Raw genomic sequence first — 17,482 nt, 5'->3', positions numbered from 1 at the left:
TACAATCAACTGATTGTGATGTTGGCCTCGTGCCGCAATATGATGAAGTGGCGGTATTCGCTTTCATGCTTCAAGCTTTCGGCAACGGACTTTAATTCTCCCCCAGCGATTCTAAAATGCGCATTTTCTACACTTTTCGTCATTTAAAGGCCATGCCCCCTTGCTTGTGTGACAACAGGAAATATGGCGGACGTTCGTTCTATTAGGTTCACCCAGGCAGCGCTTCCGCCTCTCTATGTTATTCTAGCTCGTTGGTATTATCCGATTCAATCAACAGGAGGTCCGCCTCCTCTTCACAGCGCTATTAGGAAGGCGTATTAGCGCAGCCATATAGAGGGCGATGGTAGAACCATAGCCGACTGGATACCTCGTTGCGCTAGCTAGAGCGACGCATCAAGTCGGCCGTGGTAGAACACAATTTTTAAAGGAGAATAAGAAGAGGCCGTTATCCCCGGGGCGCATTGAAGACTTTAAGGTTATGTCAATGTAAACTTTAGAACAGAAGATTTGCGACCGACATGCATTCCGTATGCCTGTGGACAAGTTTATTCAAAACATTTAGAAGGATTCATTTGAGTAGATGCTTGACTGCTTCTCTTGCTGATCAATCCAAGCAAATCGCAAGGCGTGAGGTGGAATGCTGTCGTGTGAATTTTCTAAGCCCTACATTTGGGAAGAAAAGTAGAGTGATGCTTATAAATACTACTAGGTAATTTAATTTTGCAGCATGTTATAGGGATGTTTTATTAAACGTTAAGAAAACATTTCGTTACCGAATGGTCTGATTTCATTATCCATTTCGTAAATGATTAAACTTTCCTACTAAATGCACCGACAATGTAAAAAAAAATGCCCATTTTGTTCCTCTTAGGGATACAGCTAATTATATTACATCACTGGAAGGTACATCTCAGAATAATGGCAGTCGTGTGGACAGGCTTGTTTTACGTCTGAACTCGGACATTAATAATCTAAGAAGAGTGTATAGATCTGATGTGGAGCATTTATTATACAACTTGGAGGCAGAAGGTATGATTACTGCTATAATATTACACTGTGGTTTGAAATAATGAATTATTCTAATGTATGTAAAGTAGGGAATGCACTATAGGAGCTATGCAGCAGTATTGGCATAGGACTTATGGTGAGATCAGATGACATGCTGTGGCTGAATAGTCCTCTGACCACATCAGGCTTGTAAATAGCCTGAATGTAACTAGAATATTGTGTCGACTGTGATTTTGTAATTTAATCTCTTATAGATGCTTCTAATGTAAATCTCATTGTATGTCTAGAGAGCAGAACTTCTATTAGTTACGGTACAGTTGAAAAAGAGGATGTAGATGGATGTAAAATTTTGCATTTTTGAAAGAGTAATGAAATATGAATAGATTGTTCACAGATCTTATTTTGAAGAAGATTGACAGACTTAATTTATTACCATAAGATGTAAATTCAGACAATACCAAAGTTTTGTTTCTGTTGTTGTTTGAGTCACATAGACTGGTTTGATGTAGCTATCCAAGTCACCCAATCCTGTGCTAATCTTTTCATTCCTGCGTAACTGCTGCTTCCTACATCTGCTCTAAAGTGCTTGTCATATTCATACCTTGGTCTACCCGGACGAGTTGGCCGTGTGGTTAGGGACGCGCGGCTGTGAGCTTGCATCCGGGAGATAGTGGGTTCGAATCCCACTGTTGGCAGCCCTGAAGATGGTTTTCCGTGGTTTCCCATTTTCACACCATGCACGGCCACTTCCTTCCAAATCCTAGGTCTTTCTTATCCCATTGTCGCCATAAGACTTATCTGTGTCGGTGCAACGTAAATCCACTAGCAAAAAACAAAAACAAAAAAAACTTGGTCTATCCCTTCCGTTCTTTCCCCCTACACTTCCCTCAAACACCAACTGCACAAGTCCTGGGTGTCTTAACATGTGTCCTATCATGCTATCTCTTCTTCTCATCAAGTTTAGCCACAATGATCTCCTCTCACCAATTTGATTCAATATCTCTTGATTCGTGATTCGATCTATCCATTTCCCCCTCAGCATTCTTCTGTAGCACCATATTTCAAAAGCTTCTATTCTCTTTCTTTCTGAGCGAGTTATTGTCCATGTTTCACTTCCATACATTGCCACGCTCCAAGCGAAAGTCTTCAAAACATTCTTCTAATTCCTATAGCCTACCAGTATTCAAAGTGAGCAAATTTCTTGTCTTAAGAAAGGACTTCCTTGCTTGTGCTAGCCTGCATTTTATGTCCTCCTTACTTCCGGCATCATTAGTTATTTTACTACCCAAGTAACAATATTAATCTACTTCCTTTAAGACTTCAATTTCTAATCTAATATTTCTTGCATCACCTGACTTCGTACGACTGCACTCCATTACTTTTGTTTTGGACTTATTTATTTTCATCTTGTACTCGTTACCCAAGACTTTCGTCCATAAAATTCAGCAGCTTCTTGATCTTCTGCAGACTGAGATAAAATAACAATGTCATTGGCAAATCTCAAGGTTTTGATTTCATCTCCTTGGATTTTGATTCCCTTTCCAAATTCCTCTTTGATTTCCTTTCCTGCCTGTTCTATGTAAACATTGAAAAGGAGGGGGAACAAACTGCAGCTTGCCTCACTCCTTTCTGGATTGCTGCTTCTTTTTTCAAAGCCTTCGATTCTTATCACTGCAGACTGATTTTTATACAGATTGTAGGAAATTCTTCGTTTTTGGTATCTGATCCCAATCACCTTCAGAATCCTAAATAGCTTGGTCCAATCAACATTATCGAATGCCTTTTCTAGATCTATGAATGCCATGTACGTGGGCTTGTCCTTTTATAATTCGGTCCTCTAAGATCAGACGTAAAGTCAGGATTGCTTCACGTGTTCCTACATTCCTTCTGAAGCCAAACTGATCTTCTCCCTACTCAGTTTCAACTTGTCTTTCCATTCTTCTGTAAACAATACGTGCTAGAATTTTGCAGGCATGAGATATTAAACTAATGGTGGGTAGTTTTCACACTTGTCAACCCTGGTATTCTTGGGAATAGCTATAACAACATTCTGCCAAAAATCGGATGGCACTTCTCCTGTCTCATACATCTTGCACACTAAATGGAATAACCTCGCCATGCTGGTTTCTCCTAAAGCAGTTTCTATCCTGTTTAATTTCTTGGTAGTACAGGGTCTTTATTTTTGCTTGGCAAGGACTTTCTCGCTCGACCTTAGCCGCCAGTGACAGTTCAGTTGCAGACTACTCCGCGTGCGTATGTACGGCAGAATACGGTGCTCAAAATCATTATCATGCATTTTACTCACTATGTTTACAGTTTATGCTCAAAATCATTATCATGCATTTATCATGCATTTTACTCACCATTTTTACAGTTTATGCTGAAAATGTTCCCCACGCGCTGCCAGACATAATCAGCATCTTCTAGTGAAGTTTTCGGTTACTCTACCAAGTTTTTCAGCACTGATGGATGCACTTGCAGCTCTTATATTGTCTTTAAGTTTAGTGTGTGAGGGTTGTTCCCATAAACTAAATTTTTTATCATTCCCCACAGATTTTTACTTATGATCCTCGTACCAAACATGCTTCACATGCTTTACGTTTATTTTTATTGTTTACTGAACCTGTACGTTTGAATCTCTTGGCCAGTTGTTTTATTGTCCGATTGGTAGGAATGGGTCTCCCTGGAAATTTCGCTCGAAACTTTTGTCTTGTCCTAGCACACGATTTTCTGCACTTAATGTAAGTATTTCTGCAGATATACACGTTCACGTAACGAATATTTCACATACATTACAGCACTGTACACAATCACAATGAAATACGATACAATACGACATACAGTACGCAGTAGCTTCATTGAACACCTTGCTATCTCGGAGCTCAGCTCTCAGCAATTGCAGGAAGTGCCGGAAACCGTGCGCGCCAGCGGCTGGTTAGCGGCCTGTCATCGGCGGCCAAGGTCGAGCGAGAAAGTCCTTGCCAAAAGTCCCTGTACTTGAGGAAATGTTTCCCAGCCATGACAGCTGTGGAGGGCCTACATCTGCTGTTGCATGGTGCTTGTATCAACCGAGGGTTTACCACCACTGTTCCCTTTTTACACATAGGGTTTAGGCTTTGTACAGATGTATATGTTTAAAAAAAATTCAACATTGCTTTGTTTACATCATAAGGGGTTAGGCCTAGTTAGGGTGACCACTGGGCGAGTGTGCCGTGCGGTTAGGGGCGTGCAGCTGTGAGCTCATATCCGGGAGATAGTGGGTTCAAACCCCACTGTCGGCAGCCCTGAAGATGGTTTTCCGTGGTTTTCCATTTCCACACCAGGCAAATGCTGCGGCTGTACCTTAATTAAGTCCACGGCCGCATCCTTCTCATTTCTAGGCCTTTCCTGTCCCATCGTCGCCATAAGGTCTATCTGTGTCGGTGCGACGTAAAGCAAATATCAGCAACAACAAAAAAGTTTAGGGTGACCAGAATTTCAGATGCAGAAAGCAGGACCTTTTCATGAATGTGGTTAAGTTGGATGAGGACATGGTTGCCATTTGTTTTATTACGTATCAAAATATGTAAACTGCATTCATAAAGTAATTGTCAACATTAACATTAGGCAAATTTAGTAAAACAAAAGAAATGATATGTAATTCAGGTTCCACTTTGTGATCAACATGTAAGGTAACATATTTGCCTTCGATTTTTGGCATAGTTATGATCGATCACAGATCACATCAGATTTATTTTCCTTGCATGGAAATCAGAACAGGAAATATTCCATCTTCAGCATAGAAAGAGAGGGGGGAAAAAATAGGAAGTAACTCATGGCTTTCACTGGGTTTAGAGACTTCCGTTATAAAATCGTAGAGAATAGACAAGATTGAACTTGAAAGTACCGAGCGAGTCAAGGGTTGCATAGCTGTGAGCTTGCATTTGGTAGATAGTGTGTTGGAGCCCCACTGTCGGCACTCCTGAAGACGGTTTTCTGTGGTGGTCTCTTTTCACTCCAGGCAAATGCTGGGGCTTTACCTTAATTAAGGCCACAGTCGCTTCGTTCCCATTCCTAGCCCTTTCCTAATCCATCGTTGCCATATGACCGATCTGTGCCAGTGCTGTTGTTTATAAGTTTCATTTCCGTATTGATAGATATTACTTTACAAAAAACAATATAAATATGAGTCTCCACCTTATCAATACAAAATTAATTTACATTAAGCTGGTAAATATAGTCAAGACTAGTTTCGACCCCTAGGGGGTCATCTTCAGTTGACATGCATTAAAAATGTATTTTTCTACAAAAACATCACTTGTAATGGTAAAAGCTTAAATTAATTTGAACCGATCATAAATGTTGGTATGTCTGGCACATTTGGGCCATTGTATGTGTCAATTTTTAGTTTTTAGCACACAGTGTGAAGGTAGTTGATTAACTAGTGTGCATCATCCATGAAGTCACATGTCACCTTTCATGCTGCTACCATCCAATTTTTGGGTTATACAATATGGAATATACATACACTTGTGCAAATCAACAGTGTCAAGTCTAACAATATACATTTAAAGTTGGTTCATAAATTACACAAATTGGCTATTGATTAGTCATATGAAAATGTAGGACATTGGTTTGAACACTTTTGACTGAAATATCAATGTCGGAACACTATATCTAAGACTGTTGTGAAAAATTCGTTAACCCCATTTATTCCAAAACAACATACATGTAGCACCACATATCAATAACATTAATGCAATGTGTTTTTTTTTTTTAACCAGGCATATATGGCATACATATACCATTGTTCTAGTTATATGTCCATTTTAACAGCATTATTTAATGCCTATACTAAGCAAATAGTTTTTATTTAAAAATTTTAACCCTATTTCAAGACTCAATCAAGAATAACAAGCTTTATAAACTGATTTTAGCATCTAAGATATATACCAGTAAGGTGTTACATTGATATTTCAGTCAAAAGTGTTCAAACCAATGTCCTACATTTTCATATGACTAATCAATGGCCAATTTGTGTAATTTATGAACCAACTTTAAATGTAGGCCTATATTGTTAGACTTGACACTGTTGATTTGCACAAGTGTATGTATATTCCATATTGTATAACCCAAAAATTGGATGGTAGCAGCATGAAAGGTGACATGTGACTTCATGGATGATGCACACTAGTTAATCAACTACCTTCACACTGTGTGCTAAAAACTAAAAATTGACACATACAATGGCCCAAATGTGCCAGACATACCAACATTTATGATCGGTTCAAATTAATTTAAGCTTTTACCATTACAAGTGATGTTTTTGTAGAAAAATACATTTTTAATGCATGTCAACTGAAGATGACCCCCTAGGGGTCGAAACTAGTCTTGACTATATTTACCAGCTTAATGTAAATTAACTGTGCCAGTGCGACGTAAAGCAAAATTGTAAAAAATCTTCAAAGTTATATAGGCCCTATCGCAAGATTTAGTGGGGTAATATTAAAAAAAACCAGGATATTTTAAAGATATTCAATACTTTATGCGTACCACTGGATAGGGGTTTAAAAAAAGAGGAGTACTGTATCCTGCAGAAAGTAGGTCTTCGGGTCATCTTAGTTTAGGGATGTGTGCATGTTAATTTATCACTGTTAGTTTGTGTGAGTGTATATGTTGGGTCTTTGTTTTGCTGATTTTCAGACCTAAGGTTGTAAAGGCTTCAAGCCAGAGATCTAGTCTAGTTTGTACTTCCGCTTCTGTCTCACCCCATACTATTACATCATCAGAAAAAACCGGGGCATTACTTGTTGGATCCTTTTTTTTAATTATGAAGAGAAGTGGTGAAAGACAACTTCCTTGCTGGACTCCATTCTTTGTTTCGAACCAACCTGACCTTCCATCCTGGACCTGGTCACAACACTTGGTTTCATCATATAATCGTTGTACTCGTGCTATGATGTCATCGGGAACATTCTTATGTCTCAAACATTCCCAAATATGCCTGTGTGGTACATGGTCATATGCTTTTTCGATGTCCAGAAAAACAGTTATAAGTGTTTTACGTTTCTCCCAATACTTCTCATAGAGCATTCTGGTGGCAAAAAGAGGTCTATAGTTGATACTGTACATGAGGTCTAAATCCATGTTGTTCCTCCTCAAGTGTAGGTTCAACATATTTTCTAATCCTGCTCTCAAGGATGGATTTGTAGATTTTGAGGCCATGTGACAGCAGAGTTATACGTCTGTAGTTGGTACATTTCTTTCTATCACCTTTTTTCAACAATGGGATGATGACTCCTTGCTTCCAGTCATTGTGTATTACATTCTCTTTCCAGATTCTATTTATTACCCTGTTGTCCAACCTCTCCTAGTGCTTTGATCATCTCAACATTTAATTCATCTAATCCAATTGATGTGTTGTTTTTCAGTTTAGATATTGCTGTCTCTACTTCCAACCATGTCAGACTAGTGGTATTTGTGCTGCCAAAATCATAAGGTTCGTCGTCTAATGGAGTGACATTGTCATAACAGTTCAGTTTAAAAGTGCTTTTGGAACTCTTGTAATATTTTGGTCTTAACCCTGCGGTAGGTAATGACATTATTCTGTGTTGAATTCTGCAAGTGATGCCATATTGCATACATTTCATGTAATGGTAGTGGTTCGTGATATGTAGTATGGAAATATATAGCATATTTATATTTGGTTGTAAAAGGAAATGCATTTCTTGGAGCCTGGCAGGTCCATGGTCTCGGCAATGATGTCTGATACTCAGCAAATTGTTCAATGATTAGCCTTAATGTGTTAATCTGATCCACAGTAGACCGACCTTCTCTGAAACCTGCTTGTTCTTGACGTAGTCTCCTGTCAACGGCTATGCTGATTCTGTTCAGTATGACTCTTGGCATAATTTTCCCCCCATATGAGAGCAACGTTATTCCCCTCCAGTTATTGCAATTAGAGGTCATGCTTCTTCGGTATCTTGATGAGGACACCCTACTTCCATTCCTCAGGAAGATGTTCTTCGTTCCGTATTAGTGTTAGAAGTGGCTCCATGATTTCCGCTGTTTAATCTGGATCTACCTTTAGGGCTTCTGGGATAATGTTATCTACACCTGGTGCTTTGCCACTCTTCATTTGTTTCAGTGCTTGTGCAATCTCTTGTCGTGTTGGTGGTTCTACTGAGATGTCTGGATCCTCCAAAATGGTTTCAACTTCTTCAGGTTCTTGATTCCTCACCAAGATTATTGAGTACTTCCATGAAGTGATGTCTCCATCTTTCCAATTGTTGTGTCTCAGATGTCAAGGCTACTCCGTTTGCATCTCTGACTGGTTTCTGCCCTGAAAAGTTCCTCCTGGAAAGCTTTCTCGTAATGGCATATACTTCTTTGCTGTTGTCGATTCTTGCTGCTTCTTCTTCTTCTTCTTGTGTTGCCAGTTGGTCTATAAACACTAGTTTATCACTCCTCACTTTCTTCTTAACCTCCTTGTTGGCCTCCTTGTATTTTTCCATTGCTACTGCTTTCTGATTTCTTGTTCTACTGGACTTTATGAGTGCCTTGCACTCTCTTCGCTTTTGGAGTGATTCCCAAGTGTCATCCGATATCCATTCTTTCCTGCCTGGTTCTCTGTAGTCATGAAAGAGTTCCTTGACTGTGTTTCATTTAGTATTTACCTCTTCATCTGGTTGTTCGGCGAGGGCTTCAAACCTGTTCTTCAAATGTATCTTAAATTCATTTTGCACCTCAAGTTTCCCAAATTTCTTGGAGATGAAACGTTACATTCATACTGCCGCCTGTCGTACTGGTGCTGCTACCTTCAATCTAATATCAGCAATCATAAGGTGATGGTCACTCTCTGCATCTGCTCCACGTTTATTCCTCACATCCAGGAGTGAATGTCTCCATCTTTTACTTTTTCCCAAGTGATCAGTTTGGTTTTCTGTCCGGAGATCAGGTGACACCCATGAGATCTTGTGGCAGTTGTTATGTGGAAACAATGATCCACCTATAACCAATCCAAAATTACTGCATAGGTCTATGAATCTCTGGCTGTTATTATTTTCTTCTCCTATTCCGTGTCTACCCATGGTGATTTCTCTTCATTTTCACTACCGATTTTTGCATTTAGATCTCCCATCAATACCACAATGTCCTTCTTTATCCCTGTCAGTGTTGATGTCAGGCTATCATAAAACTCCTCCTCCTCTTCCTCTTCTGCTACCTCTGTTGGCACATAACACTGTATTATGGTCACAGGTCTAACTTTGGTTCTTATTCGTACAGTAATTACCCTGTGTGATACAGGGGTCCATTCCATTATGCTATTTTTTGCTTTCTTTGTAAGACACCCACTCCATTTGAATGCTGATCATTTTCTTCTCTTCCAGTGTAAATGAAGACACCGCCCTCCTCTGTCCTCACTTCTCCGTACCCTGTTCATCTTGTTTCACTCAACCCAAGTATCTCCAGTTTATACCTTTTCATTTCTGCCATTACTTCTCTCAGTCTGCCAGTTTCATACATAGTTTTCACTTTCCAGAATCCGATTCGTGTCCTGTATTTCATTGCAAAAGTCGTTTCCATAAAATCGGGCCGGCATAAATTTCGTCTGGTTTCTGTAATGAGTTTAATTCAGGTGTGTGAGTTATTAGCCCACAGCACCCTAAGTCCAGTGGAGGGGCTGCCTCCTGTCTGTGCTAGACTGCAGAATATTTCTGTATGGGTTATCTCCCTTTTCCTTTAAAAATCCCTCTTTGTCACAAGGCAGAGGTTTCTTCTTTGTTTATCCCCAAGAAGAAGGGCTGCCTCCTCCGCCAGTTTCGCCGTACCAAAGAATTCCTTCTCCGCCGTTGCTGCCGTTGAGGTCTTCACCAGAGCCCCGTTAGCTGTCAGTTTTCAGGGTTCTTGTAGGGCCTTCACAGCTACCGTAGCGGTCATGGGGTACACACAATCCCCACTGTATATCAACCCTACAGGCAATCCCCTACTTCATGCCGTTGCCCACCTCCCACGACGTGGACGAGGGGTTGGCCTTGTGGGAGGCGGATGATCTTGAGGGTATTCTAAACATCTACATTCCATAGGTGGTCCAGTCATGTAACACCTAGTGTCCATCATAGCATTCTCATCTTAGTCACATGCAGAATCTACTTAAGCTTCATCATGGGCCAACATTCTACCCCAATACCTGGAAAAATTGTTCATTTTTCACAGTTATGTTAGGTTTCTTGTTTTCAACAGACTGGAAAACTGTTATATTCACCGTCATTTGTAATGCTGGAGCCAAGATACCTAAAATTTAAAGACTTCACGAGCTGGATACCATCAAATACAGTCGTGCTGTCTCTGGGTGCTGAATTCCGTGTAGTCAGTTTTTGTCAAGTTGAGCCACAGTCCAAATTTGTCCAGTTGTGTTTTCCACTGGTCTTCATCTTCAATTGATACTGATCCGCATTTAGGGCAGTCGCCCAGCTGGCAGATTCCTTATCTGTTGTTTTCCTAGCCTTTTCTTAAATGATTTCAAAGAAATTGGAAATTTATTGAACATCTCCCTTGGTAAGTTATTCCAAAATGGTTTTAAATGCTCAAATATTCATGATTAACCACGTTATAATCTTCAAAAACTGTTAATTCACAGTATTTTTTAACGTACTTTCTGAGCAATATCCCTATTTTAGATGTTATAGTACAACATTTTATGAGATCATTGTCCAACATTTTACTCTATAGTTTATAAGATTAGAAAGATCACGTATCCATTAATTTTTAAGATTGATATAGGCTGATGATGCCCGTAAAAAAAAAAGGGTGAAACATGTACCTATGACTTTTATGTATTATGTATAAATTTTAACCATATGAAATAGTGGATTGTATTGTATTGAACAGGTGGATCTATAAATATTATAATAATATTTGTGATATACATACCACTTAGTCGAGCAGCTCGTCTTCTTTTCCCAATTCTTCCCAGCCCAGACTTTGCAGCATTTTTGTAACGCTAACTCTTTTGTCGGAAATCACCCAGAACAAATTGAGCTGCTTTTCTTTGTATTTTTTCCAGCTCTTGAATCAGGTAATCCTGGTCCCATACACTGGAACCATACTCTAGATGGGGTTTTACCAGAGACATTTATGCCCTCTCCTTTACATCCTTACTACAACCCCTAAATACCCTCATAACCACGTGCAGAGATCTGTACCCTTTATTTACAATCCCATTTATGTGATTACCCCAATGAAGATCTTTCCTTATATTAATACCTAGATTTGACCAGATGTTAAAGTCTACTCCAGGAATCAGTACCTGTAGCCAACATATCATCATCAGCATACATTAAGATCTATAGATGAGGTATTAGTAGATCCGCAGTCACTGATTCCATGTATAAGATGAATAGCAATGGGAACAAGGTTGACCTTTGATGGATGCCCACTTGAATGGCTCAGTGACACCGGCAGAACAGCAGACAGAACTTGCAGTGTTGTTATAGAAGAGTTGAACGTAAGCCTCTGGAATTCCATGTGAACAAAGAGAATACCGAATCAGTTCATGTGGTATCATGTTGAATGCTGTTTTGAGGTCTAGAAATGCCATTTAGCCTGTTTTCTGTTCTCGAAATGTCTCTCTACCAACAGACGGGTGGCATAGATTTTGTCAGTAGTTCAGTATCCCCTCATGAAGTCACACTCTTTTGGGGAGCAGGTGACAATGCTGTGCAGGCATGCATCAATTACACACTCAAGGATCTTCAACACATTACACAGGAAATGGATAGGGCGTAATTTGGGCAATGTGTGACATCACCTGTCCCTTTCCATGTGTGTACTGTGATACTTGTCTGTCAGGTGAATGGGATCTTATTCTCCTCTAAAAATTTGTCGATCGTGCTTGATAGCTGCAGTTGCTTAAGTGCGGCCAGTTATTACAGTATTAGGGAGATAGTGGGTTCGATCCCCATTGTCAGCAGCCGTGAAGATGGTTTTCCGTGGTTTCCCCATTTTCACGCCAGGCAAATGCTGGGCCATGGCTGCTTCCTTCCCACTTCCAGCCCTTTCCTATCCCACTGTCGCCATAAGACCTATCTGTTTTGTTGCAACGTAAGGCAACTTGTAAAATGAAAACATTTGTCGAAGAAGGATGCTAAGAATTCAGCTCCTTGTTGTCCCATTTTCCTTCACATTTCAACGGGTATATTGTCAGATCCAGTTTCATTGCTACTTTTCATGGCATGCATGGTGAACTGGACCTCCATGGCTTTTATTGGATGTATTGCTCATTCTAGAGGATCAGCAGATGCAGCTGTTCGTTGTTGCTGTTCACGCTGAAATAATCGCACCAGGGATTTAAAATGTTCACATGTCGGTGCAGTTGTCCTTGTTCATCCTTAATGTGAAAAATATCAAGCATCATGACAAGATTTTGCTAGCCTTCACACGCCAGTTGCATCGTTAGGTGTGTTTAGTCTCTCTTAGGCTTCGGCCACAATGCAGGCATCGTCAGAGCGTTTCTTTGTGTGGCGGCATGGATGAAACTGAAACCTGCGTTAGTAAATGCAACTGGCCATAGTGTGGCGCCGCATCATTTTGGAGGGAAAGTTGCCTCAAGAACAACGCTACCTGCTGCCAGTCGCTCACTCCTGTTTGAAATTTTAGCTGTGCTGCTTGCAATGACTGTTCATGAGTTAACAAGAGCGGAGAAGGACGTATTAAATTCTGATGTTCAAACCTGCACTTTCCTATGGAATGATAGAGAGAAGAACTTCAAAAACCTATCAATGACAAGGAAAGCCTGGGAAGAGATTGGAATGATGTTAAATATGCCAGGTAAATTCAACTAAAAATCAAACACGGTTTTGAACATAAACAATATTGCCTTTAATAACTTACTCATTATTATTATTATTATTATTATTATTATTATTATTAATTTGGAAAGTAACGGTATACTACCACATTATATTTCCCAGGATACACATGGTATGGCTCTTTGTGTAAATGATTTTGGAAGTAAAATTTCCTCTCAATCGGGTCTCCGAGTGGGGATAACAATGAGACAAATGAAAGATAAGTTGAAGGAAAATGAGAAAGGAAGGTCAAAGCAGGTTAGGAAGAAGGAAGAGAAGATAAAGGATTGGAACATGGAATGTTCTGACACTGCTACAATGTGGTAAGCTGGAAAATGCGAAACAGGAGATGGAGAAAAATCGACTGGACGCCGTAGAAATGTGTGAAGTAAGATGGAGAAGCTGTGGTGAGGTATAAAGTGGAGACTACAGGTTTTTTTATTCAGGAAATGAAACTGGTGGTAGTTTTTCTTTGCTATTTGCTTTAGGTCGCACCGACACAGGTAGGTCTTACAGCGACAATATGACAGAAAAAACATAGGAATGGGAAGAAAGCGACTGTGGCCTTAATTAAGGTACAGCCCCAGCATTTGCTTGGTGTGAAGATGGGAAACCACGGAAAACTATCTTCAGGGCTGCCGCCAGTGGAATTCAAACCCACTATCTCCCGGATGCGAATTCACAGCTGCGCGCCCCTAACCGCACGGCCAACTCGCCCGGTACTGGTGGTAGTAATGGCGTGGGAATTATGATAGGAAAACGGCTGAAGAACAAAGTATTAAAGGTGGACTATATAGATGATAGATTGATGATGATTAGATTAAAGGGTGACAAGAAGGATGTTGTTCTAATACAAGTTTACATGCCAACAAGCCAACGCAAGGATGAGGAAGTAGAAGAATGAAAAGGTTCAAGAACTTCTGGTAAAGAAGAAGAGAAGTGCCTATATTATTGTAATGGGGGATTGTAATGCAGTGGTTGGTGAAGGAAGAAAAGTAGTAGTAGTTGGAAAATTCGGACTGGGTACAAGGAACAACAGGGATGAAATGTTGGTTAATTTCTGCAAAGAAAACTCACTTGTGATTGAGAACACTTTGTTCGAACATCACACGAGACAGCATTACACGTGGACATCCAGGTTGAATGGTGAGTGGTATCAAATTGATTATATCATGATACAGAACAGGTACAGAAACTGTCTAAAGAATGCAAAAGCATACTCCAGAGCAGATATAGATTCAGACCACAACTTGGTGGTGGGAGATTTGCAAGTGCAGTTGAAAAAAGTGAGAAAGGGTAAGCCAAGAGAATATTTTGACCTAGAAATTTTAAAGGAAAATGGTAAAGATAAGGAGCTGGAAGACATATTTATGTCAAAATGGAATAGGGATTCTAATGAAGAAAGTGCAAATGAGACATGGAAGAGGATGAGATGAAACCTCACAAATTCTGCAGAAGTAGTAGTTGTTGGGAAAATGACATCTGCAAGAATAAGGAAAGAATGGGTTACAAATGCAATGCTGAGCAAGATGGAGGAAAGAAGGAAATGGAAGAATGTAGGATCTGAGGATGGGAAACAAATGTACAGAAAACTGAACAACGAATTAAAGTGAGAAACAGATTAAGCAAGGAAGACATGGATGAAAGAGAGATGTGAGGAAATAGAGAAACTAGAAAAGGAAGGGAAATTTGAAATTATGTATTAATTAGCTTCAGAACTGGTATTTGAAGGGAGGAAAAGCAGGACCAGTATGGAAATAGAAAAAAATGATGGCCATTGGTGCATAAACCTGAAGAAGTAAGGGAAAGGTGGAAAGAGTATGTAGAGTGCCTATATGAGTATGATCAAAGAACAAATGATATAGAAATGGAAGATGAGATAAGAGTAATAGAAGATGAAAAAGGATACAGCATTCTGGAAGGGAGGTAGCAAAAGCTCTGAAAGAAATGAAGAATCGCAAAGCAAGTGGGATTGATGGATTACCGGTAGAGCTTTTTAAGTGTCTTGGAAATAAAGGAGTGAAAGAGCTAACATATCTCTGTAATAAGATGTATGAAAGCGGCAAATGGCCAGACGATTTTCTTTCAGTAGTAATGGTACCGATTGTAAAGAAAAAGCATTCAAAGAAATTTGAAGATTTTAGAACCGTCAGTCTGATCACACATGCAGCCAAAGTATTACTCAGAGTACTGTGTAACCGTGATTTCGAGCGCGTACATAAATAATAATAATAATAATGAAGTAATAAAGGATAATGAGATAGGAAAATAACATAATAATAATGAATTAATAAAATAATACCAGTAGTAAAGAATATAATAATACTTGTAGTAAATAAGATAATACTTAATAATATGAATAAGGAGGTAGAAATATGACGCAGTGGCGGAGAACTCACACCAAAACAGGGAACACTTACAGGCCTAAAAATGACAACTAAGACAGGATAATGGAAAGTGCTGGGAAGCCCTGTCTATGAGGTCCATGGGAACGTATGACGTTATGGGGGAGAAAAGACTTACAAGAAACACCCTCTAGCTCAACTATATTAAAAATGACAAAGTTTTACAGAATACAGTTCCTCGACACGGAAACAAGACATACTTAAGTAACTTAACATAAAATTTGATTTAACCATGAAGGTGATGCTACATTAAAGGTATAGTTTAAAGCGAAAGTATTTAATGGATGAAAGAATAGAAACTACGGCAGTTGGAACCTAGGGTAAACTCGGACACATTAAATTAAACTTTTAAAGTGACATTAAGCAAAGAAATAACGAAACACAAAAGGAATTAAACTAAATGAAACGAAACCAGAAAACATTGAGAATAACATTGCAAAAACACTGAAATAACACTTACCGCGGAAAGATGGAGCTCCCGAGGGTAGTAGCCCTCGAGCGCGAACGCTCGCTTGGGTGGTCGGATGGAAATTGACGCCGAGCTCACGCATCATTTTTCGAAGCCGGCCACGAGGCCGGAAATGGCCCGATAACAATCAACCAATAAGATCAAACTTACCCTAGATTCCTGGACCTTTTTGCCAATAGGAAATCTTGTGACCATATATGGTCATTTTAACATCGTTAGCAATTGCACAAGTTCTGGAACATTACGATTACAACACCAAAATTTCGTCATAGGAAACCACACGTGTGGTACAGGGTGACTCAAATTTAAATAACCTTTTACATTTTAAAATCACATTACAAACATCAAATCAACCTTTAGACAAGTTACACCCTTGCTGACATTAATTTAAATTATAAATTTCATAAAATTTACATACAAAAAAAATCACTTCGAAAACCATTCTCGTATCTTGCAGTGTTCATTTACAGTTCTATATTATCGTGATGTTTCCATATCTAAAAAATTTACAAACATATTTCAGTTACATAAAAAAAAATATTCCAGCAGAGTCCAGAGTTCAATTTCATTTCTCAAAATATTACAAACAAAAATGAAATCCTTCAGATAAGCCACACAAAAACTTTAAAATTTATATTTCTAAACACACTGTAGTTCCAGTTCTCCGTCCCACCGACCGGTGACATACTGAACAGAAGACTTCATGGAAGGCTAGACAACTGTATCTCTGAGGAGCAGTATGGCTTCATGAGAGGTAAAGGAACAAGGGATGCAATGGGACTATTAAGAACATTAGGTGAGAGGTACATTGAATGAGGAAGTGAAAGATATGCTGTGTTCATTGACGCTGAAAAAGCTTTTGACAGAGTACAGTGGAAAAAGTTAATGGACATCCTAAGCAGGAATGGAGTCGACTGGAAGGAGAGAAATATGATTAAGAATCTGTATCTACAACAGAAGATAAGAGTGCAGACAGGGAATGAGATGACAGAGGAAATCACAATTGGAAGAGGAGTAAGACAAGATTGCTGTCTCTCCCCCATACTTTTTAACATGTATTTGGAAGAGATTATCCAGAAATGCATGAATGGAAAAAGAGGAGTGAAAGTTGGTGGTAGGAGAATAGAATGTATTAGATTTGCTGATGACATGGTGCTACTGGCAGAGAGTGAACGATCTATGATGACGATGCTAACAGATCTAAATGCTGTCTGAAGAATTTGGAATGAGAATTAATAAGAAAAAGACAAAATGTATGGTGATAAGCACAAGAAAAGTGAAGACAACCATGAAGTTAGGCCAGGAAATAATAGAACAGGTGGATGCTTTCAAATACTTGGGAAGTGTAATAACAGAGGACATGAGGTGCAGTCGAGAGGTGAAAACTCGTATTGCGATTGCGAAGGAAGCATTTAATAAGAAGAGTAGACATTTTTGTGGGGGTATGGATAGAGACTTGAGGAAGCGATTCGTGAAGTGCTTTGTATGGAGTGTGGCACTGTATGGAGCTGGACATGGACATTGAGAAAAGAAGACGAAAGAAGACTGGAAGCATTTGTGGATTTGGAGGAGAATGGAAAGTATACAATGGATAAAAAAAGTAAAGAATGAAGAAGTCTTGAGAAGAGTTGGGGGGGAGAGAAATATATTAAAAGTAATCAAGTATTAAAAGTATTAAGAGTAACAATTGGATTGGTTATTGGATGAGGAGAGATTGCTTGCTTATAGATGCTATAGAAGAAACGGTAAATGGAAAAAGACAAAGAGGACGG

General features: G+C 39.3%; 1 protein-coding gene across 1 annotated transcript in view; it reads left to right on the top strand.

The window, feature by feature from the left end:
- The first annotated feature begins 423 nt into the window (after window positions 1–423).
- LOC136871719 (leucine-rich PPR motif-containing protein, mitochondrial) overlaps window positions 424–17,482 on the top strand; it is a 199,705-nt gene continuing 182,646 nt past the window's right edge. The window contains exons 1-2 of the mRNA XM_067145243.2: window positions 424–709; window positions 872–1,029. Coding sequence (XP_067001344.2) covers window positions 519–709; window positions 872–1,029 — 349 coding nt within the window. The 5' untranslated portion in view covers window positions 424–518. The remainder of the gene's footprint in view (window positions 710–871; window positions 1,030–17,482) is intronic.

This window comes from Anabrus simplex, chromosome 4 (assembly GCF_040414725.1).
Source record: "Anabrus simplex isolate iqAnaSimp1 chromosome 4, ASM4041472v1, whole genome shotgun sequence".
In the NCBI taxonomy this organism is placed as follows: domain Eukaryota; kingdom Metazoa; phylum Arthropoda; class Insecta; order Orthoptera; family Tettigoniidae; genus Anabrus; species Anabrus simplex.
The sequence above is the reverse complement of the archived record's forward strand: the minus strand, read 5'-3'. Positions and strand labels throughout refer to the sequence as shown.